The sequence below is a fragment of the Candoia aspera genome, chromosome 8, assembly GCF_035149785.1.
Source record: "Candoia aspera isolate rCanAsp1 chromosome 8, rCanAsp1.hap2, whole genome shotgun sequence".
In the NCBI taxonomy this organism is placed as follows: domain Eukaryota; kingdom Metazoa; phylum Chordata; class Lepidosauria; order Squamata; family Boidae; genus Candoia; species Candoia aspera.
This window is the reverse complement of record NC_086160.1, coordinates 36,441,278-36,460,729: the sequence shown is the minus strand read 5'-3', so window position 1 is coordinate 36,460,729 and position 19,452 is coordinate 36,441,278. Positions and strand designations below refer to the sequence as shown.

At 41.0% G+C, this 19,452-nt stretch overlaps 1 protein-coding gene across 5 annotated transcripts in view; it reads left to right on the top strand.

The window, feature by feature from the left end:
• Nucleotides 1-254: 254 nt before the first annotated feature.
• Nucleotides 255-19,452, top strand: part of ARFIP1 (ADP ribosylation factor interacting protein 1) — a 53,285-nt gene continuing 34,087 nt past the window's right edge. The window contains exons 1-2 of one of the 5 annotated variants that reach the window (XM_063309822.1): nt 255-446; nt 13,203-13,282. In XM_063309822.1, coding sequence (XP_063165892.1) covers nt 308-446; nt 13,203-13,282 — 219 coding nt within the window. In that variant the 5' untranslated portion in view covers nt 255-307. Of the gene's footprint in view, nt 457-13,202; nt 13,283-19,452 lie in introns of all 5 variants that reach the window. The other 4 variants (XM_063309823.1, XM_063309824.1, XM_063309825.1 and 1 more) reach the window with 4 other exon arrangements.

Below are 19,452 nucleotides of genomic sequence, written 5' to 3'. Positions count from 1 at the left end.
TGCAGCCATAACTTCTTATTCCCCGTGAAAGGCCGCCCTAGATGGAGCTGAAACACAGTACATCCTATGAACGTCACTTTCCTCTTATTTCTTTGCGATTCGGAAGCATCTCTATCATTCACTAAGTCTATGACCATTCTATTTGGGCTCTTCTAAGGGAATAGGAAAAGAGCTCATGTGATGGGGTAGACCCGGATATTGTTACTTTGGTTACAGCTCCGCGGAAAGGAGGCTGTGCCACGCGTAGCGGTCTCCTGGAAGGGCCCCATTTGGGAGGGAGCGAGCAGGACGATAGAGTTGCGACTTGATGCCCAACTTCCGTCCACTCAGTTCCGATCGCTGCCGGAGTTGTGGGCGAGACAGGGAAAGGGCGGAGGCGACCGGCCTAAGAGGAGTTTTATCAAGCTTTCTGTTGCGCTCCCGGCGGAGTAGCAGGAAGGAAGTGGGTGAACGACGGTGAGAGCGGGTGGAGGCTGGCCGGTCAGCGGCGGTCTCTGCTCTTCGCTGGGGATAGTTGCTGGGAAAAAGCGGGGGACCGGGAGGCAGTGGGGCGGCGTGTGTTCCGCCGGAGCCGCCGCTATGAAGTTTTTCCGTGTCCTCGCCGCTCGTGGAGGCGGCTCAAGGCTTGCGGTCAAGGGGTGATGTGGTTTGGGAGTGGTTTTTATGCTCTTCCTCGAGCAGGACTCCGATCTTATTAGCTGTAAGATTCCCGAAAGTAACTGCTCATCATGGGCAGCTTTTTTTTTCGCGTGAAGACGCACTGAAGGAAAAGCATTGGTTCATTTTACAAACAGTTGCGTTTCACTTTAAAAAGAACAAAACCGGGAACTTTGCCAGGGAAAGAGGCAATCCTGCTGTACATCCGGATTCATAATTTACCTTGAAGCAGGTGGGGCAGTATTGATGGAGAAATAGCAGGAAGTTTTTGGAAAAGTAATATTTTGTTCCACCAAAGTTTTTTGGGGATCATTTTCAGGTGAAGCCTATAACTAATTATTGGATCAAATTTGAAGTTTGAATAATTATGTAGTTACAGCATTAAAAGTGAAGCTTCAGTAAGGTAGTATGTCTTTGCATTCTCATTACCATTCTCATTCTGATTACCATTGGGGATGTGTGTGCTGTAGTCATCTAAGTTGTTATAGGATAGTTGGCAGTAGCTTTTGTTGTAAAGCACAAAAAGTGGCAATTGCTTAGGAACAGAATATGCTGTAATCTTGCACCCAGTCAGATTTGTTTAATTTTGAATATATATTGTGTTATAGTGTATTAGCACCATGTGGAAAGTAGAAAGCACCTAAGTCATATTCTTGGGTAGTTTAATTACAGTTTCACAATATGTCTGAATAGGGTTCTAGCTTTGAAATGTGCATTCTCTCTCTCTTTTGCAGCATAGTAATACCATGATTTAACAGACCTTTTGTGGGAGGGGGTCTCTGTTAGATCCAAAATCAGTTAAATCTGAATTCATATCACTTAAGTTAATCTGTCATCTGGATAATTATGTGAAGGCATTATTTGAAATAAAAATCTCAATTTAACATTAAATGGGGGTGAACTCCAAATGATAAATTTCCCCATTGTGTCCAGAGCCTGCTAAACTAAGGTCAATTAAAGTAAGGATTTAACATACTTAAGTATTTTTAAAAGAATCTTGCATCAGTAGCAGCTTGGATATTTAAGTCTGACATTGTTTTTGAAATATATGTTATATGCTTATATGCTTATTAGACTTAGAACTAAGTTTATTTGAATCTTAATAAAGCTTAACTTCTGAATGGGCATGCATAAAACTACAGCCTCATTTGTATAAGGGAAGATGTATGTCACCTTCTCTAAAAAAAAATTGTAATATGCCTTATATTCCCATAAAGGTATAAGGAAAAACTGAGGCAAACTACTGTAAAGAGAAAGTAGGTATATGTCACATAGCTTTTTTGCAAAAATTACTAAGTCTTTGAGGAGGTGGGACTGTTGTATGTTTCATGTTACATATAAGATAAGTAAAAAGGAGATCCAAAACTTTTGTAAGATAGATAGTCTAGTTGGATTTATATCCACTGAGATGCTCTAAGTATTGCAGTATATCTTGTGGCAAGGAAACAGCATGAGAACATCCTAGAGAAAGTAATGCTAGGCAAGTGGTTTAATTCAAAAAGTCCCATCAACATTTCTGAATGAAATTGCATAAAACTGTAATTTCATTAGGGTGATGGTGCTTCTTTAATGCCTTAAACTGATATAGTATGGCTGTAACATTACACAGTGTGTGTGCTTTGAATGGAGACTTAAAATGACTTCTTGATCTGCTGAACAAGACAGCATGGCCCAGCTGATACAACACAAAATCTATGTATCGACTATAATGTTTTATTTACCTATAGACACTGATTGCTACATTCTGTTATAAGATGCAGGTTGATCACAGTTTCAAAAAGGCATGTATACATTGCTTATCCTGTGTACACACATATCCTATGTACAGAATGCACTTATCCTGTGTATACCTATATACCCACATTCACTGTTTTTCATTCAATTAAAAAACTTATAGTAGTTTACTATTAAATACTAGAACAGTCGATAAAAAAGAGTATCCTCAATAATTATTAGCGATGGCTGGTTGAGAAGTGTTCCAGGGGCATGTTGAGACACATAAATAAGGCTTTAACTGTCAGTAGATACAACACTAATCTTAGGAGAAGACAGTATACAGTACCAGATGCATCTCTATCATAGAACAATATATTGCTGGTTTTCAGTGTTTGTTATATGACTTACTGTTAATCATTTCTATGAATCTTAGCATGCAAAGAATTATAAAAAAAACCCACGAATAAATTTCCTAGGTTGTAACATTAACACAGCTTTGCTTAACATCCTGTTTTAAAATGTAGAGAATTTATTTATACTTACCCATTAATTTGACTCTTATTGCCATTTTTCCTATTGTAATGAGAACATGCTGACTTGATTCACACTATGCAGAGCCAGATTTTTTTTTTTTAAAAAAACTGTGTTAAGTGCACCAGTGGCCTTGTTTAAATGTCGTAAGTGACTGTATTGTTATGGTCCTTCACCAACCAAAATAAAAAAATGTATGGCATCAACAGAGCATAGATGTCAGATAGATAGACCAGACTAAAAAACAGACACCATGCAGATTTAAACTACTTTTATTAGTACAGCTGTAGTAATAGAATCTTGCAAGTCTGAATGTGCTACCTTTCTTCCCTCTTTTATCTTCATGAAAATTTGGAAGAGGGAGACTGAGCCATTTTCACAGATTATAGTACTTTTTTGGCCTGGGTTCAGATTTCATTTATCTGATTGTTGTCTTGGTAGCAGATCTTCCTTTTGTCCTTCAAGACCATCCTTTTTATCCATTACAACAAAAGACCAAAAATAAAATGTTAAGCAGTTTTAAACTAAACTGATAAATATACAGCTAGCATTCTTTTAATGACCACTGATGAACTTATAGATCAATTGTATAGAGCCTGGTGACAGTCAGAAACCACATCTTATTGATAAAATAGAAATAAACATCTTGTGTTTACTTGCCTTCATCTGCCCTGTTTCACACTTAATAGCTGCAATGGTCAATATAAGACAGTAATGCAAAAACTGCAACCCACAGGCCTCATATAGCTCATCCGTTCCCTTTTGCAGTCTGCCAAATGAGTAGGGCTAAAAAGTCTGTGTATAACACCTATTTCACCTCCTAAAAACCTATTCCATCCCTCCCAGCTTAGTCCCACTATGGATCCTGATTCTGCCCACTCTTGAAATATGGACCTTGACTTGCTACTAAAGGCTATAGCTCTCATTCATTTTCACTGGAAGCCAAAAAAAAATTAAGTTATGGTCTAGCATTGTATGTGAATGAAGCCAGGTGTTACTTTCTATGAAAGTAGAGGGTTTGTTTAATATTGGGTTATTAATTAACTTTGGGAATATTTTTTTATATGCAATAACTCCTGTAGCAAAGGTGTTAGAAATACCGATCTTGTACAAATGTAATACATGTGGCTGAGTGGTAAATTATCTTTAAAACAACCCCATAGAGTTTACTGATAGTAAAATAAAAGGCAAGGAGAAATGTGTGCATGTTATATTCTGCTCTCCCAAGAAGAGGTAAATATGAAGGATATGCACACACAGTTTTCTATAGAAATTAGAGTATAAAACATCTCTCTTTGAACCACTGGAAGGAGATTGACTAGATAATGTGATGTTTCTTGAAATTTCCTCTTTTTTTAAAATGGGCTGCTAATATTAACCTCCTTTTTGGTGGACAGGTTTATAAATAAGGTAGCAAAATATAATTCAGTTCACCATTTTTTATGTATGGCATGATATCTTGCATTCTTGATAACATGCACTGTGATGGAAATACTCTCAAATATAAATAAAAGTAAATTATATTCTATAAATAATATAAATAAATCCTAATTTACTTGAAGCGCTTACAGTATTACTCTTCTTCTATACACCTGTAAGAATCCAAAACAGTTTGGCTTTCTGTTTTTTACTTCTGTGCTATAAAAGTGTTTTGAAGTCATGGTATTTAATTTAAATTTTCCGGTAAATATGTGTTGAATAGTTCAACAAATGCAATCTTCCATCTTCTGCATTTCAGCTTGTAGGAATTGGTTAAGTAGAAATAACAGTTACAGAGAAGTTTCAGCTAGGAAAGAGTGATGTTCCTCTGCTAAATTTTGTGACTATAGATCCTAGTTTTCACTTCATCCAAAGAGGTAAAAAGGATTGCTTAAAGTTTGTAGTTTTTTACTCTGAAAGGTGTCATGAGTAAGGATGGCGAGCAGGGGGTTCCCATCCAGGCTGTAAAGCGCATGCGTAGTACTGAGGAATTAGGTAGCCATTCAAAGAGACACAGATCAGGCCCGCCTTAGCCTTTCGGGTTTATCTGTCTGGGTTTTTCCCACGCTTCTTCAGTTTGTTAGGATTTTCTGTTATGTAGCAGTAAATAAACACTAGAGACCTATTCCTTGTCTCAGCATGGTTCCTGACTGTTAGGACATCAATCCTAACCTACTCCCATCGAAAGAGGGAGGAACAAAGAATTTAAAGGGGAGACATTTGGAAATGTCTTCAGAAAACCAAGAAATTCGGCTCGCCATCCAACAATTGGTAGCAGCCCTGCAACAACACCAACAACAGGTAGATCTACAGGTCAACACATTACAAGCTGCCATGCTACAGCAGTTACAACAACCAGCTCCGATTAACCCACAACCGGCGCCAGCAGCAGCAGCTCCGCCAGTAGTCTTGAGATCCCAGGGCAGTCTACCAGAGAAGTTTGGAGGAGAAGCAGGACAGTTGAGAACCTTTCTCACACAGTGCACAATGTTTTTCGACAGCAGACCGGCAGAGTTCCCCACAGACAGAACCAGAGTCACCTTCATCCTAAGTCTGCTAAAGGGACCAGCAGCCAAATGGGCTATTCCCATGGTGGAGAACAACAACCCGATTCTCAACGACTACCAGAACTTTTTGGCAGGGTTCCGAGCACACTTTGACGACCCGATCAGAGAGGTCACTGCCAGCCGGGAAATTCGAAAGCTCAAGCAAGGTAACAAGAGGGTGGGAATCTACATTGCTGATTTCAAGTTGTTAGCAGGAGATCTGGACTGGAATGAGAGTGCATTAAAAGACCAATTCAAACGGGCTGGATGAAGAAATTAAGAATGAATTAGTGCGCCAGGGAACACCAGCTAACCTAGAAGCCTTATATCAGTTGTCTGTGGTCATAGATGCCAGGCTAGAAGAGCTCAGACAGATGCAGCCGGGGAGAAACAGGGCCCTCAGAGTGCTTCCAGGATTTCCAGCTCTCTCTCCGTAGCATCCACTCACTCAGGACCAGAGAAGCTGATGCAGATCGGGGCGAGCAGGAGACTGATTTCCGAGGCAGAGAAGGAGAGAGAGAGCCCTGTGTTTTTACTGCGGAGCCCAGGGGCACATGGTGAGAGCTTGCCCAGCGAGAAGCCAAGCAACTTCAGTAAGACCCCCAGGGCAAGCAGCTGAAACAAGAGCCATCTCCGCCTCTGCTTCCAACCAGGGAAACTCCGTCGGTCTCCCTCCACAGAGCTCAGCAGGGAGACCATCAATCAATTAAGGAGGGCTCATTCCGAGGATTCCAGGCAATCCTTTTACTACTTACCAGTAATAATGCATGTCAACCCAGAGCACCAGGTCAAGCTAGAGGCCCTCGTGGATTCTGGAGCTTCAACCAATTTTATTGATGTGCGGACCGTACAAGACTTCAACATCCCGACCATAGAATTGCCATGTCCCATAGAAGTGGAGACCATTGACGGCCAGCCCCTCAGGGCAGGGCCAATTAGAAGGTTCACAGAACCGGTGCAACTGACAATGGGAGACCACACTGAGTGGATCCAGCTTTATGTTACTGCATCGCTTAATGTGCCTGTAATCCTAGGCATGCCTTGGCTGAGGATCCACAACCCATTGCTGAACTAGACTACGGGAGCAATCTCCTTCCCAGCTAAGGAATGCCAGCACCACAAGATTCAAGCCGCTCTCCTCTCTCCAGCACCCAACGCAGTCACAGAAGCAGGGGGAGTCCAGTTGCCAGCCAAGTATGCAGATTTCGCAGACGTTTTCAGTGAACAAGAGGCCACAGCACTACCCCCCCAAAGGGACTGTGATTGCACCATTGAGTTGATACCAGGAGCCAGGATTCCAGCAAGGAAACAATATCCCATGTCTCCCAAGGAACTAGCCACCTTAAAGGATTACTTGGACTCTAATCTCCAAAAGGGGTTCATCCGACCATCTCCTTCCCCAGCATCTGCTCCTACCTTCTTCGTACCAAAGAAGCCTGACCCGTTGGCACCTGAAAACCGGGAGACACCCATGAGAGTGGTCCACAATTTCAGTTTTTTAAATAAACTCACAAAAAAAGAAACTTACCCACTGCCTCTAATCTCTGATCTGCTGGATCGCTTACAGAAGGCACACATTTTTACCAGGTTGGATCTCAGGAATGCGTATAATCTGATCCGGATGAAAGAGGGGCACGAATATCTAACTGCCTTCAACACCAGGTTTGGTAAATTTGAGTACCTTGTTTTGCCCTTTGGCTTGTCTAATGCAGGAGCCATATTTTCCAGATTTATGAATCAAATTTTCTCTGATTTACTAGATAAGTATCTGGTCATTTATCTAGATGACATATTAATTTTCTCTGAGGATGCTACAACTCATGTAACCCATGTACGTAATGTCTTGCAAAGACTGAGAGAGAACAAGCTATTCACCAAGCTAGAGAAGTGTGCCTTTGATTTAACTGAATTACATTTCCTGGGCTATAAGGTATCAACAGAAGGCATATCCATGGATCCTTCTAAGGTCCAGGCAATTCTCTCTTGGCCACCTCCCCAAAATGTTAAAGAAGTACAAAGATATCTAGGATTTTGCAATTTCTACAGGCGGTTCATAAAAAACTTTAGTGACAGGGCTAGACCCCTCACACAGCTTTTGAAGAAAGGATCAAAATTCATTTGGGGGGAGAGACAGCAAGCAGCCTTCCAAGAATTTAAGCAACGCTTTGCATCCCAGCCGCTGTTAAGACACCCTGATCCCACGAAGCAATTCATAATGCATTCAGATGCTTCCGATATTGCCATTGGGGCAGTGTTACTGCAATATACAAACAAAACCGAGAATACATTGCTTCCGTGTGCCTTTTTTTCACGCATGCTCTCACCAGCAGAGAAAACCTATGATGTTTTTAACAAGGAGTTGCTGGCAATTAAAGCAGCATTCCAAGAGTGGAGGCACTGGCTAGAAGGTGCAACCTTTCCTGTGAAAGTTTGCACTGATCACAAGAATTTACAGCTTCTACAAAACACCAGATCCCTCACCCCACGCCAAATCAGATGGAGCCAGTTTTTCTCCCATTTCAATTTTGTTATTTCTTATGTGCCTGGGGCGCAAAACCGCTTGGCAGACGCCCTGTCTCAATCCATTCAGGCAACCCCCGCCACTCACCAGGAGGTACAGGCTACTATATTACAACCTCACAACTTTGATCATCTATGAGGGGGAACCAAACAGAGATTTTACCAGCAGGCAGACAAGCAGAGGACCTATTTACAAGAGTCAGAGCTCAGCAGCAACAGGACCTGTATGCCAGGGCCAGGATGGATGACCTCCAGAGGGGCCCGCAAGACACTGCCCCCCCATTCAATGTGGAGGCAGGAATCCTCTGGCATAGTGGGCGATTATATATTGCCCCTTCATTGAGGGAAGAAGTACTGAGACTTTGCCATGACCATCAAACGGCAGGCCACGGAGGTGTTTTCAAAACTCTCCATAGAGCTCTGAGACACTACTGGTGGCCTAAGATGACTGTAGACATAAAGGGTTACGTTGCTTCTTGTCACACCTGCAGACAAGCAAGCCTCTCCCAGGGAAGCCCACAGGACTCTTGCAACCCCTACCCACCCCCAGTAGGCCTTGGGATACAATCTCCATGTATTTCATCACTGATTTACCCCCGGTCCAGGGCCTGACTTCCATACTAGTGGTGGTGGACCTTTTCACAAAAATGGCGCATTTTATTCCTTGCAAGGGCCTCCCATCTGCACAAGCCACAGCGCAGTTGTTCATGGACCATGTTTTTAGGTATAGAGGCATGGTGAATCACTTGGTGAGTGACAGAGGCCCACAGTTCACTTCCAGGTTCTGGAGGGCCCTTTTCCAGTCATTAGGGGTCCAGATCCACCTGTCATCAGCGCATCATCCTGCCAGTAATGGGCAAGCCGAGAAAATTAACCAGTGGTTACAGCAGTATCTCAGGTGTTACACCACTTATCGGCAAGACAATTGGCCAGCCCTACTGCCCATGGCAGAATTTACATATAATAATTCTGTACAGTCCTCTACCAAGATGTCCCCCTTCCAGGCACTCTACGGGGTTAACCCTCAGGTGTTGCCCACCTCCTCCCAGCAGGGAACTGTTCCAGCCGCGGCTGATTTTCTTAAAGAGCAACAAGCCGCACAGGAGTTGTTAAAGGAGCAGCTGAACAGGGCAAAGAGTGCTTACAAGAGAGCTGCAGATGCTCACAGACAAGAGGGGCCAGCGATTGCAGTAGGAGACAGAGTGTGGCTCTCTACCAAGTTTTTGAACTCTACCAGACCCTCCAAGAAATTGGACTCTAAGTTTGTGGGCCCTTTCACTGTGGTACAGCAGATAAATCCAGTGGTTTATCGTTTACAGCTACCAGCATCCATGAAAGTCCATCCAGTGTTTCACAGATCATTGCTAGCCAAAGACCCTCCCCCAAGTGCCTTACGATCGCAACTGCCCCCCCCACATCCAGTAATTGTGGAGGGGGAGGAGGAATACGAAGTCGAAATTCTGGACTCTAGGAGGAGGGGAAGGGGCATCCAATATTTCATACACTGGAAAGGGTACCCTGAGGAAGAGCGCACGTGGGAGAATGCCAGAGATGTACATGCTCCAGCACTGGTTCATCGATTCCATCAGCTTTTCCCTCACAAACCCAAGCCTCGCACTCTACCAGAGATTCCTCACTTGGATGAGCAGGCAGAGGAATTCGTAAGTTTGCACCTTCCACCCCCGCCTGTAGCCTTGACTCCAGTTACAGAGGAGGGGGGCCCCACAGCCCTCCACCTCAAGCGTGCATTTCCCAGGGGGGAGGGGGGACGACTCTTCTAATTATCTAGCTATTTTCCAGCAACGGCCACCTGGGCCAGAAGCGTTATCAGACCTGGAGAGAAGCACTGATTCGTCCTTGGAGGAGTTTTCCTTTGAAGACTTTCCATCGTTGCCCAGTTCCCATGGGAGCTTAGAAGGAGACGTCGAATCTTATCCAGCCTCCGGAAGGGAGGGGGCTGAAATGGAATGTGAATCTGGGGGGGAGGGTGATGTCATGAGTAACGATGGCGAGCAGGGGGCTCCCATCCAGGCTGTAAAGCGCATGCGTAGTACTGAGGAATTAGGTGGCCATTCAAAGAGACACAGATCGGGCCCGCCTTAGCCTTTGGTGTTTATATGTCTGGGTTTTTCCCACACTTCTTCAGTTTGTTAGGATTTTCTGTTATGTAGCAGTAAATAAACACTAGAGACCTATTCCTTGTCTCAGCGTGGTTCCTGGCTGTTAGGACAAAAGGTTATTGTAAAGATGGTGAATTAATATAGTTGAATCTATATTAGTATAAATGGGTATTTTAAGGATAGATATAAAGATTGTTGTTGTTTATTTGTTTAGTCGCTTCCGACTCTTTGTGACTTCATGGATCAGCCCACGCCAGAGCTGCCTGTCGGTCATCACCACCCCCAGCTCCCCCAAGGACGAGTCCATCACCTCTAGAATATCATCGATCCACCTTGCCCTTGGTCGGCCCCTTTTCCTTTTGCCTTCCACTTTCCCTAGCATCAGCATCTTCTCCAGAGTGTCCTGTCTTCTCATTATGTGGCCAAAGTATTTCAGTTTCGCCTTTAATATCACTCCCTCAAGTGAGCAGTCTGGCTTTACTTCCTGGAGTATGGACTGGTTTGACCTTCTTGCAGTCCAAGGCACTCTCAGAATTTTCCTCCAACACCACAGTTCCAAAGCATCGATCTTCCTTCTCTCAGCCTTCCTTATGGTCCAGCTCTCGCAGACATACGTTACTACAGGGAACACCATTGCTTTGACTATGCGGACCTTTGTTGTCAGTGTGATGTCTCTGCTCTTAACTATTTTATCAAGATTTGTCATTGCTCTTCTCCAAAGGATTAAATGACTTCTGATTTCCTGTATTCAGTCAGCATCTGCAGTAATCTTTGTGCCTAGAAATATAAAGTCTTTCACTGCCTCCACGTTTTCTCCCTCTATTTGCCAGTTATCAATCAAGCTGGTTGCCATAATCTTGTTTTTTTGAGGTTTAGCTGCAAGCCAGCTTTTGCACTTAGATATAAAGATGTTAACATAAAACATTTTTATATGATCTCAAGTGCATTCAGTATAATAAAAGTATTGGCTAATACCTTATACTGTTATAGAGTCTCTTAACTCAGTTCCTGAATACTGTTTTTCAGTTGTCAATTTAATTTTTAAAAAGTGCTAGAAGCAGGTCCTGAAATATACTTTTAAATTAGGACAGAAGAGTTTGTGACCCTTTCAAATATTTGTTCTAGCTTATCCAGCCTAAAATAGAGCCTTGTAGTGGTGCTCAGGAAATATATAAGAGGGAGTTCTATGAGAGGAGGAAGAATGTACTATTTTTTTTCTTTCCTATTCTTTTGAAACATTCTCTTCTAATACAGCAAATTAATTAAAGCCATTTGTAGGCCTACATACAACTGAAAGACTTTAATTAATTAACTAATTAAATTAATTAAGTTGCTAAATATCAGCATAAGTACAGTTTGGGGATTTTCTGAAACTTTTCTGTATTGTGTAGAGAAAAATGTAAACTTAGCATGTCTTGATCTAAATTCTCTCTCCAATTTATCCCAGTGGTAAGATAGTGTAAATCAGTAGTCCACAATCTGTCTTACGTTGGAGGTAGAGTTTGGGAACTCACAGACAGAGGGGCACATAAAAAATAGTTCTTAAGTCACCTAGGAATCAAAAGCCAATCTACTCCATATCCTAGGCAAAGTTCCAGAGGAAAAGATGAGAAATGTCAGAGTCCCAATCACTGGAGAGTTAATATATCAGTGTGATGCATCAGGCAACCAGGGTTCATTGTTTAGATAGCTAATTACACAGGCTCATAAGCAACTGATCCTGATCTTGGCACTGAGTTTTATAATAGAACTTGAAATTACCCTGTATTATTTGATAGACTCATCAGGCCTACTCTGAGCATAAGGTCATTTAGACATGGAGCTACTTTTGACTAGATTTTAATTTCCAAGTTGCTGTCTCTTACAAGTCAGCTCTGTGGCAGCTCCCTTTCAGAATTCTCTCAGCACCTCTCACATGGGTCAGGTGTTTGCACAGGTGAGTCTAAATCAGAGTCTTCCAGATCTAGTGTGGAGTGATCCTGGCTCAGGTCAGGGTTTGGGCCTTGCTCTGCTGCTCAGGAGGATTGTCTGAGGAATCATCTTCAGATGATACCATGATAGAACTATCAACAAGGCAAGGCCATCTGCAGACCACTGGGAGTTGCAGTCAAACACCCCTGGAGAGTGCCCAGTTCTAGACTACAAGCTTTTACGACTTTTGGATAATTTCTTTTTGCAACTGGCACTACTATGGTTGGACTATTACTCCCAAAATTACCTTTTTGGGTTTCATTTATTGTTTATAATTTATAGCTGAATGAACTTTAGCTGTAGAAGTGGAGCGATATATGCTTTTGAGGGGCAGTATACATTGCTGTGTGCAGCACATAAAGTTGAATGTATAGCATGCATTATTTTGCAAGGAATGCTTAAACAGGATTTTTAGAATTAACATAGAGCAGAAATTATAAATATATAGCAATAATGGAAAAAGTCATGAAATACTAGAGTATCTGAAGCAGAACATTTCCAGTTCTTTTTACAATCTTGTATTTTTGTATTTGTTTAGTCATTTTGATATACAAATAGAACTTGCATTTTTTTTGGCTTTTTTCCCAGTCAAATCAAACACCATGGGACTGCCGTGAACAACTTTCTTTACTTCCTTCTCCCCCTCCCTTGACTGCTATAGATTAGGGTTTAAATGAAGTAGGGACAATATCTGAAAATATTTCCTCTGTCCAGTTTGCAAATATTCTCCTTCCTCTTCAGTCCCCTCAGCCATAACCCATCCAAGAGCTGTTAATTGATGGAATGTATAATGGAATTATTATTATTAGATTTTTATCCTGCCTTTTTTATATACAACTCAAGGCGGCGAACATACCAAATACTTCCTCCTCCTCCTATTTTCCCCACAACAACAACCCTGTGAGGTGGGTTGGGCTGAGAGAGAGTGACTGGCCCAAGGTCACCCAGCCAGCTTTCATGCCTAAGGCAGGACTAGGTTTCTAGGACAGCACCTTAACCACTACACCAAACTGGCTCTCTTATATTAAAATTATAATTATAATTATATTTACATGTATATTATAAAGGAAGATATAAGCTCTTGAAGAGCTTCATTAGTATACATTTACTGTAGTTACCTTTTTAAAAAAAATAATGCAAGCTCAACTTGTTTCATTTTCAGGTATGTCAGAACACAGCAAGAGTTCCACAATGGTTGATGAACCTCACCAGGCTCCAGAAGAAATCCAGTCTGATTCTGAGGTGATTGGGTGATACATGTAGTGATAGCTATTAGGAAATCAACCAATCCATTAACAGGCTCAGACTGGAAACACAAATTGGAATCAACCTCTATTTTTATTAGATGGATAGCAATACAAAAAAAATTACCTGAAAATATTCCTTGATTTTGCAGTGTCCTGTTAAACAGGACATGTTGTCAGAGCACAGTAATGAGGTTTTTAGAACTATTTCAGACAGTGTTTCTTATCCTACATTAGAGGGAGGCAGTGTTGGTGTTACCTAGCAGGTTTGCAGAATGGGTGCATATTGATCCAGATTGTTTCAGTACTTACCAGTGAACTTACTTAGGTAAACCTGTTCACTCTCCCACTTCGACAGGATTTGGGTGCTAGATACTTGGAAAAATGTATACTATGTAGTATATGGCTGGACTGCGGGCTGGACTGGGTGCATGCTCATGAGGTAGATGTTTGGCTCTTCTCATCCCATATTTGAGGAACAGTTTTTGTTTCTGTAGAAGGGTCAGCTTCCCTTATTTTGAAGAATAGCTCATCTGCTCCCTGCATAGCTTCTTGCAAAGTAACCTACTGAGATGCACAGAAAAGACTAAATTCAGCTACAGTATTAAAGACAGTTCTAAACATCACTCAGATCAAGTGACAAAAAATACGTCAAGTTAGACAACACTGTTGCCATATCAGTTGTGCTTGTTGTGTCTAAATGTAAGGATAGGGTCTCTTTGATTGTGGCATTATGGAAAGCTTTTGTAGTTGGTCTATCTAGACTGAAATGTATAGCATTTGGAAAATTCTGGGATTCTCCTTTAAACATTATTTGAAAAACTTGTTTAAAAAGTCTTCAGGCTGAATCAGACTTCTGTATTATTTGGTGGTGTAACTGACCTTTTTGAGTTTGAGAAAGCAAGAAATATGGTTTTTAATAAACAAGGTTAATACTGAAAACCATGGCTGTTTAAATTGGGACTGGTTAATATGAACTGGCTGTTTTTGTTGTTTCTGGTATTACAGTTGTGATTCTGTACATTTGCTGTGCATTTTGTAGTATAGTAAATGCTTATTTGAACTCAAGTGTCATAATACATTAGAGGACATAGAGATTGTGTTATGTACTACAAACTTCTATTGAATTATTTTGATATGGAACTGGATCCCCCAGCCCCAAATTGGTATTCTAGGAATATGACTGTGCTGCAGTCATTATTCTTAGTGCCTGCTAGACTCCATCTGCTGCCTAAATTTTAAAACATATTTAAATTAAAAATTAGAATTTGCTAAGAAGTAAATCATCCATCACTATGGGATGAGGTATCATCAATATGCTGATGATACTCAATTGTATATCTCCATCCTGGGTAAGTGATGCTGTGTCTGCCCTCTCTCGGTGCCTGGGGGCTCTAGGGGCCTGGATGGGGAACAAGGGGCTTCAGCTGAACCCTGGTAAGACGGAGTGGCTGTGGGTTAACTGCTCTTCCGTATCTGGGACTTTGTCATCTTTGGCTCTGTATGGGGTTGCACTGCCCCAGACGGACCTGGTGTGTAATCTGGGGATCCTCCTGGACTCACGGCATCTGCTCGAAGAGCAGGTGGCAGCCGTGTCCAGGAGGGCCTTTGTGTAGCTTCATGTTGTGAACCAGTTATGCCCCTTCCTGGACTGGGAAGCCCTTTGAATGGTCACTCATGCCCTTGTTATCTTCCATATAGACTATTGCAATACGCTCTACATGGGGCTACCCTTGAAAAGTATCCAGAAGCTACAGCTGGTCCAGAATGCAGCCGCACGGGTGATCTTTGGTGCCCCTAGAAGGGCACATGTAACACCTTTGCTGTGCAAGCTGCATTGGGTACCAGTTTGCTTCCCGGTCCAATTCCAGGTGTTGGTTATCATCTTTAAAGCTCTACATGGCATGGGGCTCGGATACCTGAGGGACCACCTCTTCCCCATTATGTCAACCTGTCCCACCTGATCATACAGAGAGGGCATGTTGCGGACCCCGTTGGTAAGAGAATTCTGTCTGGCGGGGTCCAGGAGGCAGGCCTTCTCTGCAGTAGCTCCCACCCTCTGGTTAGCCCCATTGCTCCTGGCCTTCTGGAAGAATTTGAAGACCTGGCTCTGCCACCTGGTTTGGGGAGGGGAGTCATCATGTTTGGGGATGGCTAGTGCCCTAGAGTGCTTGGCGCATACAAGGACTGAGTTGTCATCTGCCATTTGGACTCTATTTTTATCTATAATTATTATTTACCTTTAACTGTATTTTTAGATACTGTATTTTAGATACTGTATTTTATTGTATTTTTATTTATTATTGTTGTAAACTGCGCAGTCCCTCTGGTGGGAGGAGATGGGCGGTGACAAATTTTAATAAATAAATAAGTAAATATCAACTTCCAGCAAAATCTTAATTTCCAAAAACTGCTTATGAAGCCAAGTGTAAGGGTTTTTTAGAGAAATAAAATGATGGGCAGCTACAATCCAGTGCTTTGTTTGCAAATTATGTGTACCTGCTTGGTAGAAGAACAAAAATTATGAAGTTAATAGGAGCATCCTGCACAAGTGATTGCTAGAAGGAGTGACAGGCAGTATTCTGATAAATTGACATGTTACAATTGTTGGGTCCCCTGTGAGAGCCATCTTGTGAGTGAATAAGCTGCATCAGACCCCCCAAAAGTTTGAGATCCTTGAATTAAAATACATAATAAAAATTTTAATTGCACCATAAAAATTAACATTTACAAACAGTGATACAATAATATATGGTATTCTGTTGGACCCAATGCCAGTGGAAGGTGGCCCTGACTGAGATGGGGAGTAAGTAAGAGGAGATAGAAATACATACAGTGGTGCTTAAAGGTTTGGGAACCCTTTTGAATTTAATATTTCTTCATAAATATGACCTAAAACGCGATCTATTCTCTACACACAAGTCCCACAACTAGATAAAGAGAATCCAACTAAACAAATGAATCAAAAACATTACACTTGTTCATTTATTTATTGAGGAAAATGATCCAAAGCTACATATTTGTGGCTTAGATTCTACAGAGCTATCCCCACATGGGCATAAACACTGCTGAAGAGGAATGTTTTTATACCATGGAGGGCAGTGCATCCAACCTGGCCAAGGTGAAGGCCCAACAAAATTTCAGAATTAAAATTGAGATATATGATGATGGCACTTGCCCATTTGAGGAAAGTCTATGAACTGTGGGCTTAGATACTAGGCTTAGACTGGTTTGGAAATCAATATTCCAGATACACTGCTTAAGATGACCCCTGACATTTTCAAACCCTAATGGACAGATGCTGGTTTCTCTTCAGATTGTATAATATTTCACCTAACCAACTAGTCCACTAGTCTCCCACCAGGTGGCTTTCAGAGGGAGTCACACTGTGATCAAGGCTAATAGCCGTTAATCCCCAAGACTTCCATGAATTGGTCCAACCCTTTTTTGAAGCCAGCCAAGCAAATTCCAAAATTTAATTATTCCAGGGTTTCTCAACCAGGGTTCTGTGGAACCCCAGGTTCCGCGAGAGGTCACTAGGGGTTCCCTGGAAAATCATGATATATTTTAAAAACTATTTCAAATTCAGGCACTTCACATTAAAGAGGTAAGTTTCATTCTTTAGTTTAAGAACACTCTTAATGCATATATACAGGCCTACACATGAAATAAATAGAATAATTTTGTAACTTCTGGCCTATATTTGAGCCTGAATGTGCACGGGTTCCCCCAAGCCTGAAAAATATTTCAAGGGTTCCTCCAGGGTCAGAGGCTGAGAAAGGCTGCCCTACACTATTTTTAGGAAGACCATGAAGATTATTCTGTTTCACCAAGCATTTGCTGTTCGGGTAAGAGTTAATTGGCTGCCTTACAGTGGTTTTGGTTTTATTTCTTAATTTCTAATTTAATTTTTATATTTGTTTTAATCTGTATACTCTTCAAGATCTTGGGGCTTGGAGGTTTATGTACTGTTTTATTTGTTTCATTGATTGTGAACTGTCCAAAGTGTTGTGGTTGGGGTGGGTATAAATATTATAATAAATTAATTATAAAACATGTTTCCACTATTGTGGAAATAATGTTCCACATGTCCCACAACATTATTTCCATCATAAAGTTTAACTGTGGGAAACAATATATAACTTTTTCCTAAAAAGTAAAGCCTTTGGGCACATGAGCACTTGTTTGAAAAAAATGCCTGACCACATTCCATCCAACATTATGGTGGTAATATGGAATAACTGGATGGGTGGAAAAAGCCACCAAAGGAGTAACTTTAATGCACAGTCTTGTAATGTTTAGAAGCTTTTAATTGGTTGGCAGTTCCAAATTCCTTCTCTTGGGAATTGCCATAAACTCAGAGATCCATCTTGCTGTTAATTTTAGTGTGAGTAGACAGCCTAGAATGTCTACAACAGCAAGAAGATGTATTACAAAGTAATACTTTGAGGAATTCTGAAGCCATGGCAGGTTATGGCCTTCAAGTTCTGTCTAAGGAAGAGATACACACACTGAAGCTGAAAGGGAAAATGCAGTTCTCTACAAAGACTTGAGTGTGGCCCAGAAGTTTTACCTAATTACAATATGTAATGTGATAGAAGAGGAAAATTTATTTATTTATTTATTAATCAAATGTATACACTGCCCATCTCACTATATGAGTGACTCTGAGTGGCTTAGAATAAAGGAATTGTATTATTAAATAATCCATATGATTCCACTAAGTTGTTTGAATACAGATTCTGATATGCTTCTCAGCCTGAAAAAAATTAGCTTTGCTTTGGGTCTTACAGTTCTATCCCATGAATTGTTCATTCTGTTTCTGTTGGAACACTACAACTATATATTTAAATAAAAATGCTGCGTGTTCAAGCGCTTCCACATGAGGGCACTCTGGGACCATATAAATTGTTTTCAGTTGAATGTTCATATGAGTGTTAGCTGGTTTCAGCCCATTATATATAACATATGGTATTGTTTGTGTTACATAAATTGTACACCAATCTAGAAACTGCTTTCTTGGAGAATAGCCTAGACATTGAAAGAGAAAGAAGCATGAATAGTAGTAGTAGTAATAATAATTGCAAATATGAACTGCAAAACTGTTATTTTAAAATTTTAAATAAGTAGCTTCATTTCATTAATAAAATCAAGGGCATCTTCAGTTATTATAGGGGGTTACAATTCAATATTTCTGAGTTGGAGAGAGAGAGAGGTTAAACACGCACAACCTTTGTCATTAGCTGCTTTTCTAGAACAAATAATTTCTCATGGCCAAGTAGTTTGCCAGACTATTTATGCAAACTGTCCTGTGATACATTATATTTATCACTAGAAAACTTTTCTTTTACAAACAGGTTGGACAAACACATCGTTTTTAATGTGCAGTTTTTTGCTCAGGCATATTTCCCCTATAATCCTAGTCTGGCATTGAACTATTGCAAAAGATATTTGTGGGGAATTCTAACAAAACAGGAGGAAAGTATTCTGTACTTCCATAATATATTCAACAGCATTGTATTTAGAACCACTGGTTCTAAAATATATCTTTTAATATATTTAAATGGAGCATCTGTGTTTTTTAAAAGAAAAGGTCTAGAAAGTTGGAGCCCAGAGCTTCACCTGCATAAAAGGGGTGGCAAGATATCCCTTCATGTTAGCTCCAAAATTCTACAGGTACTGCACAATAAATAAATAATGCTGAATAGAGTGGGCTCAAAAGATAGTGACTGTTACCTAAAGCTGCTTACAATAAGGGATTTCATCCCATTCTTGAAGATCTTTGTCCTTACGTGGCACTTTTAGGTTCAGGAGCAGGGGGTTGTAAACTCCCACAAACTTCATTAGCATTTATAAGTAGTCGTCTCAAATCTATAGTAGCTGCATTTGAATTGAATTATCCAACCCATGGCGATTCCAGAAGCCAGCTTTCTCCATGATTTCTGATCTTGTACAGCTTCTTTCAGTTGCTTTATATTTTGGCCTGTATTAGGGATTATCAGTATTTCAGAGGGAAAAAATAACAATTTGATCCTGCAGGTTTTAAAAACTCCAAGTTAAGGCATGGAATATATATAAAGTTCTGGTAACAGCTAAAACAAGCTGGGAATTCTGGGAGTTACAAACCAAATATATCTGAAAATCATAGGTTCATGAAGTTGGATGGTA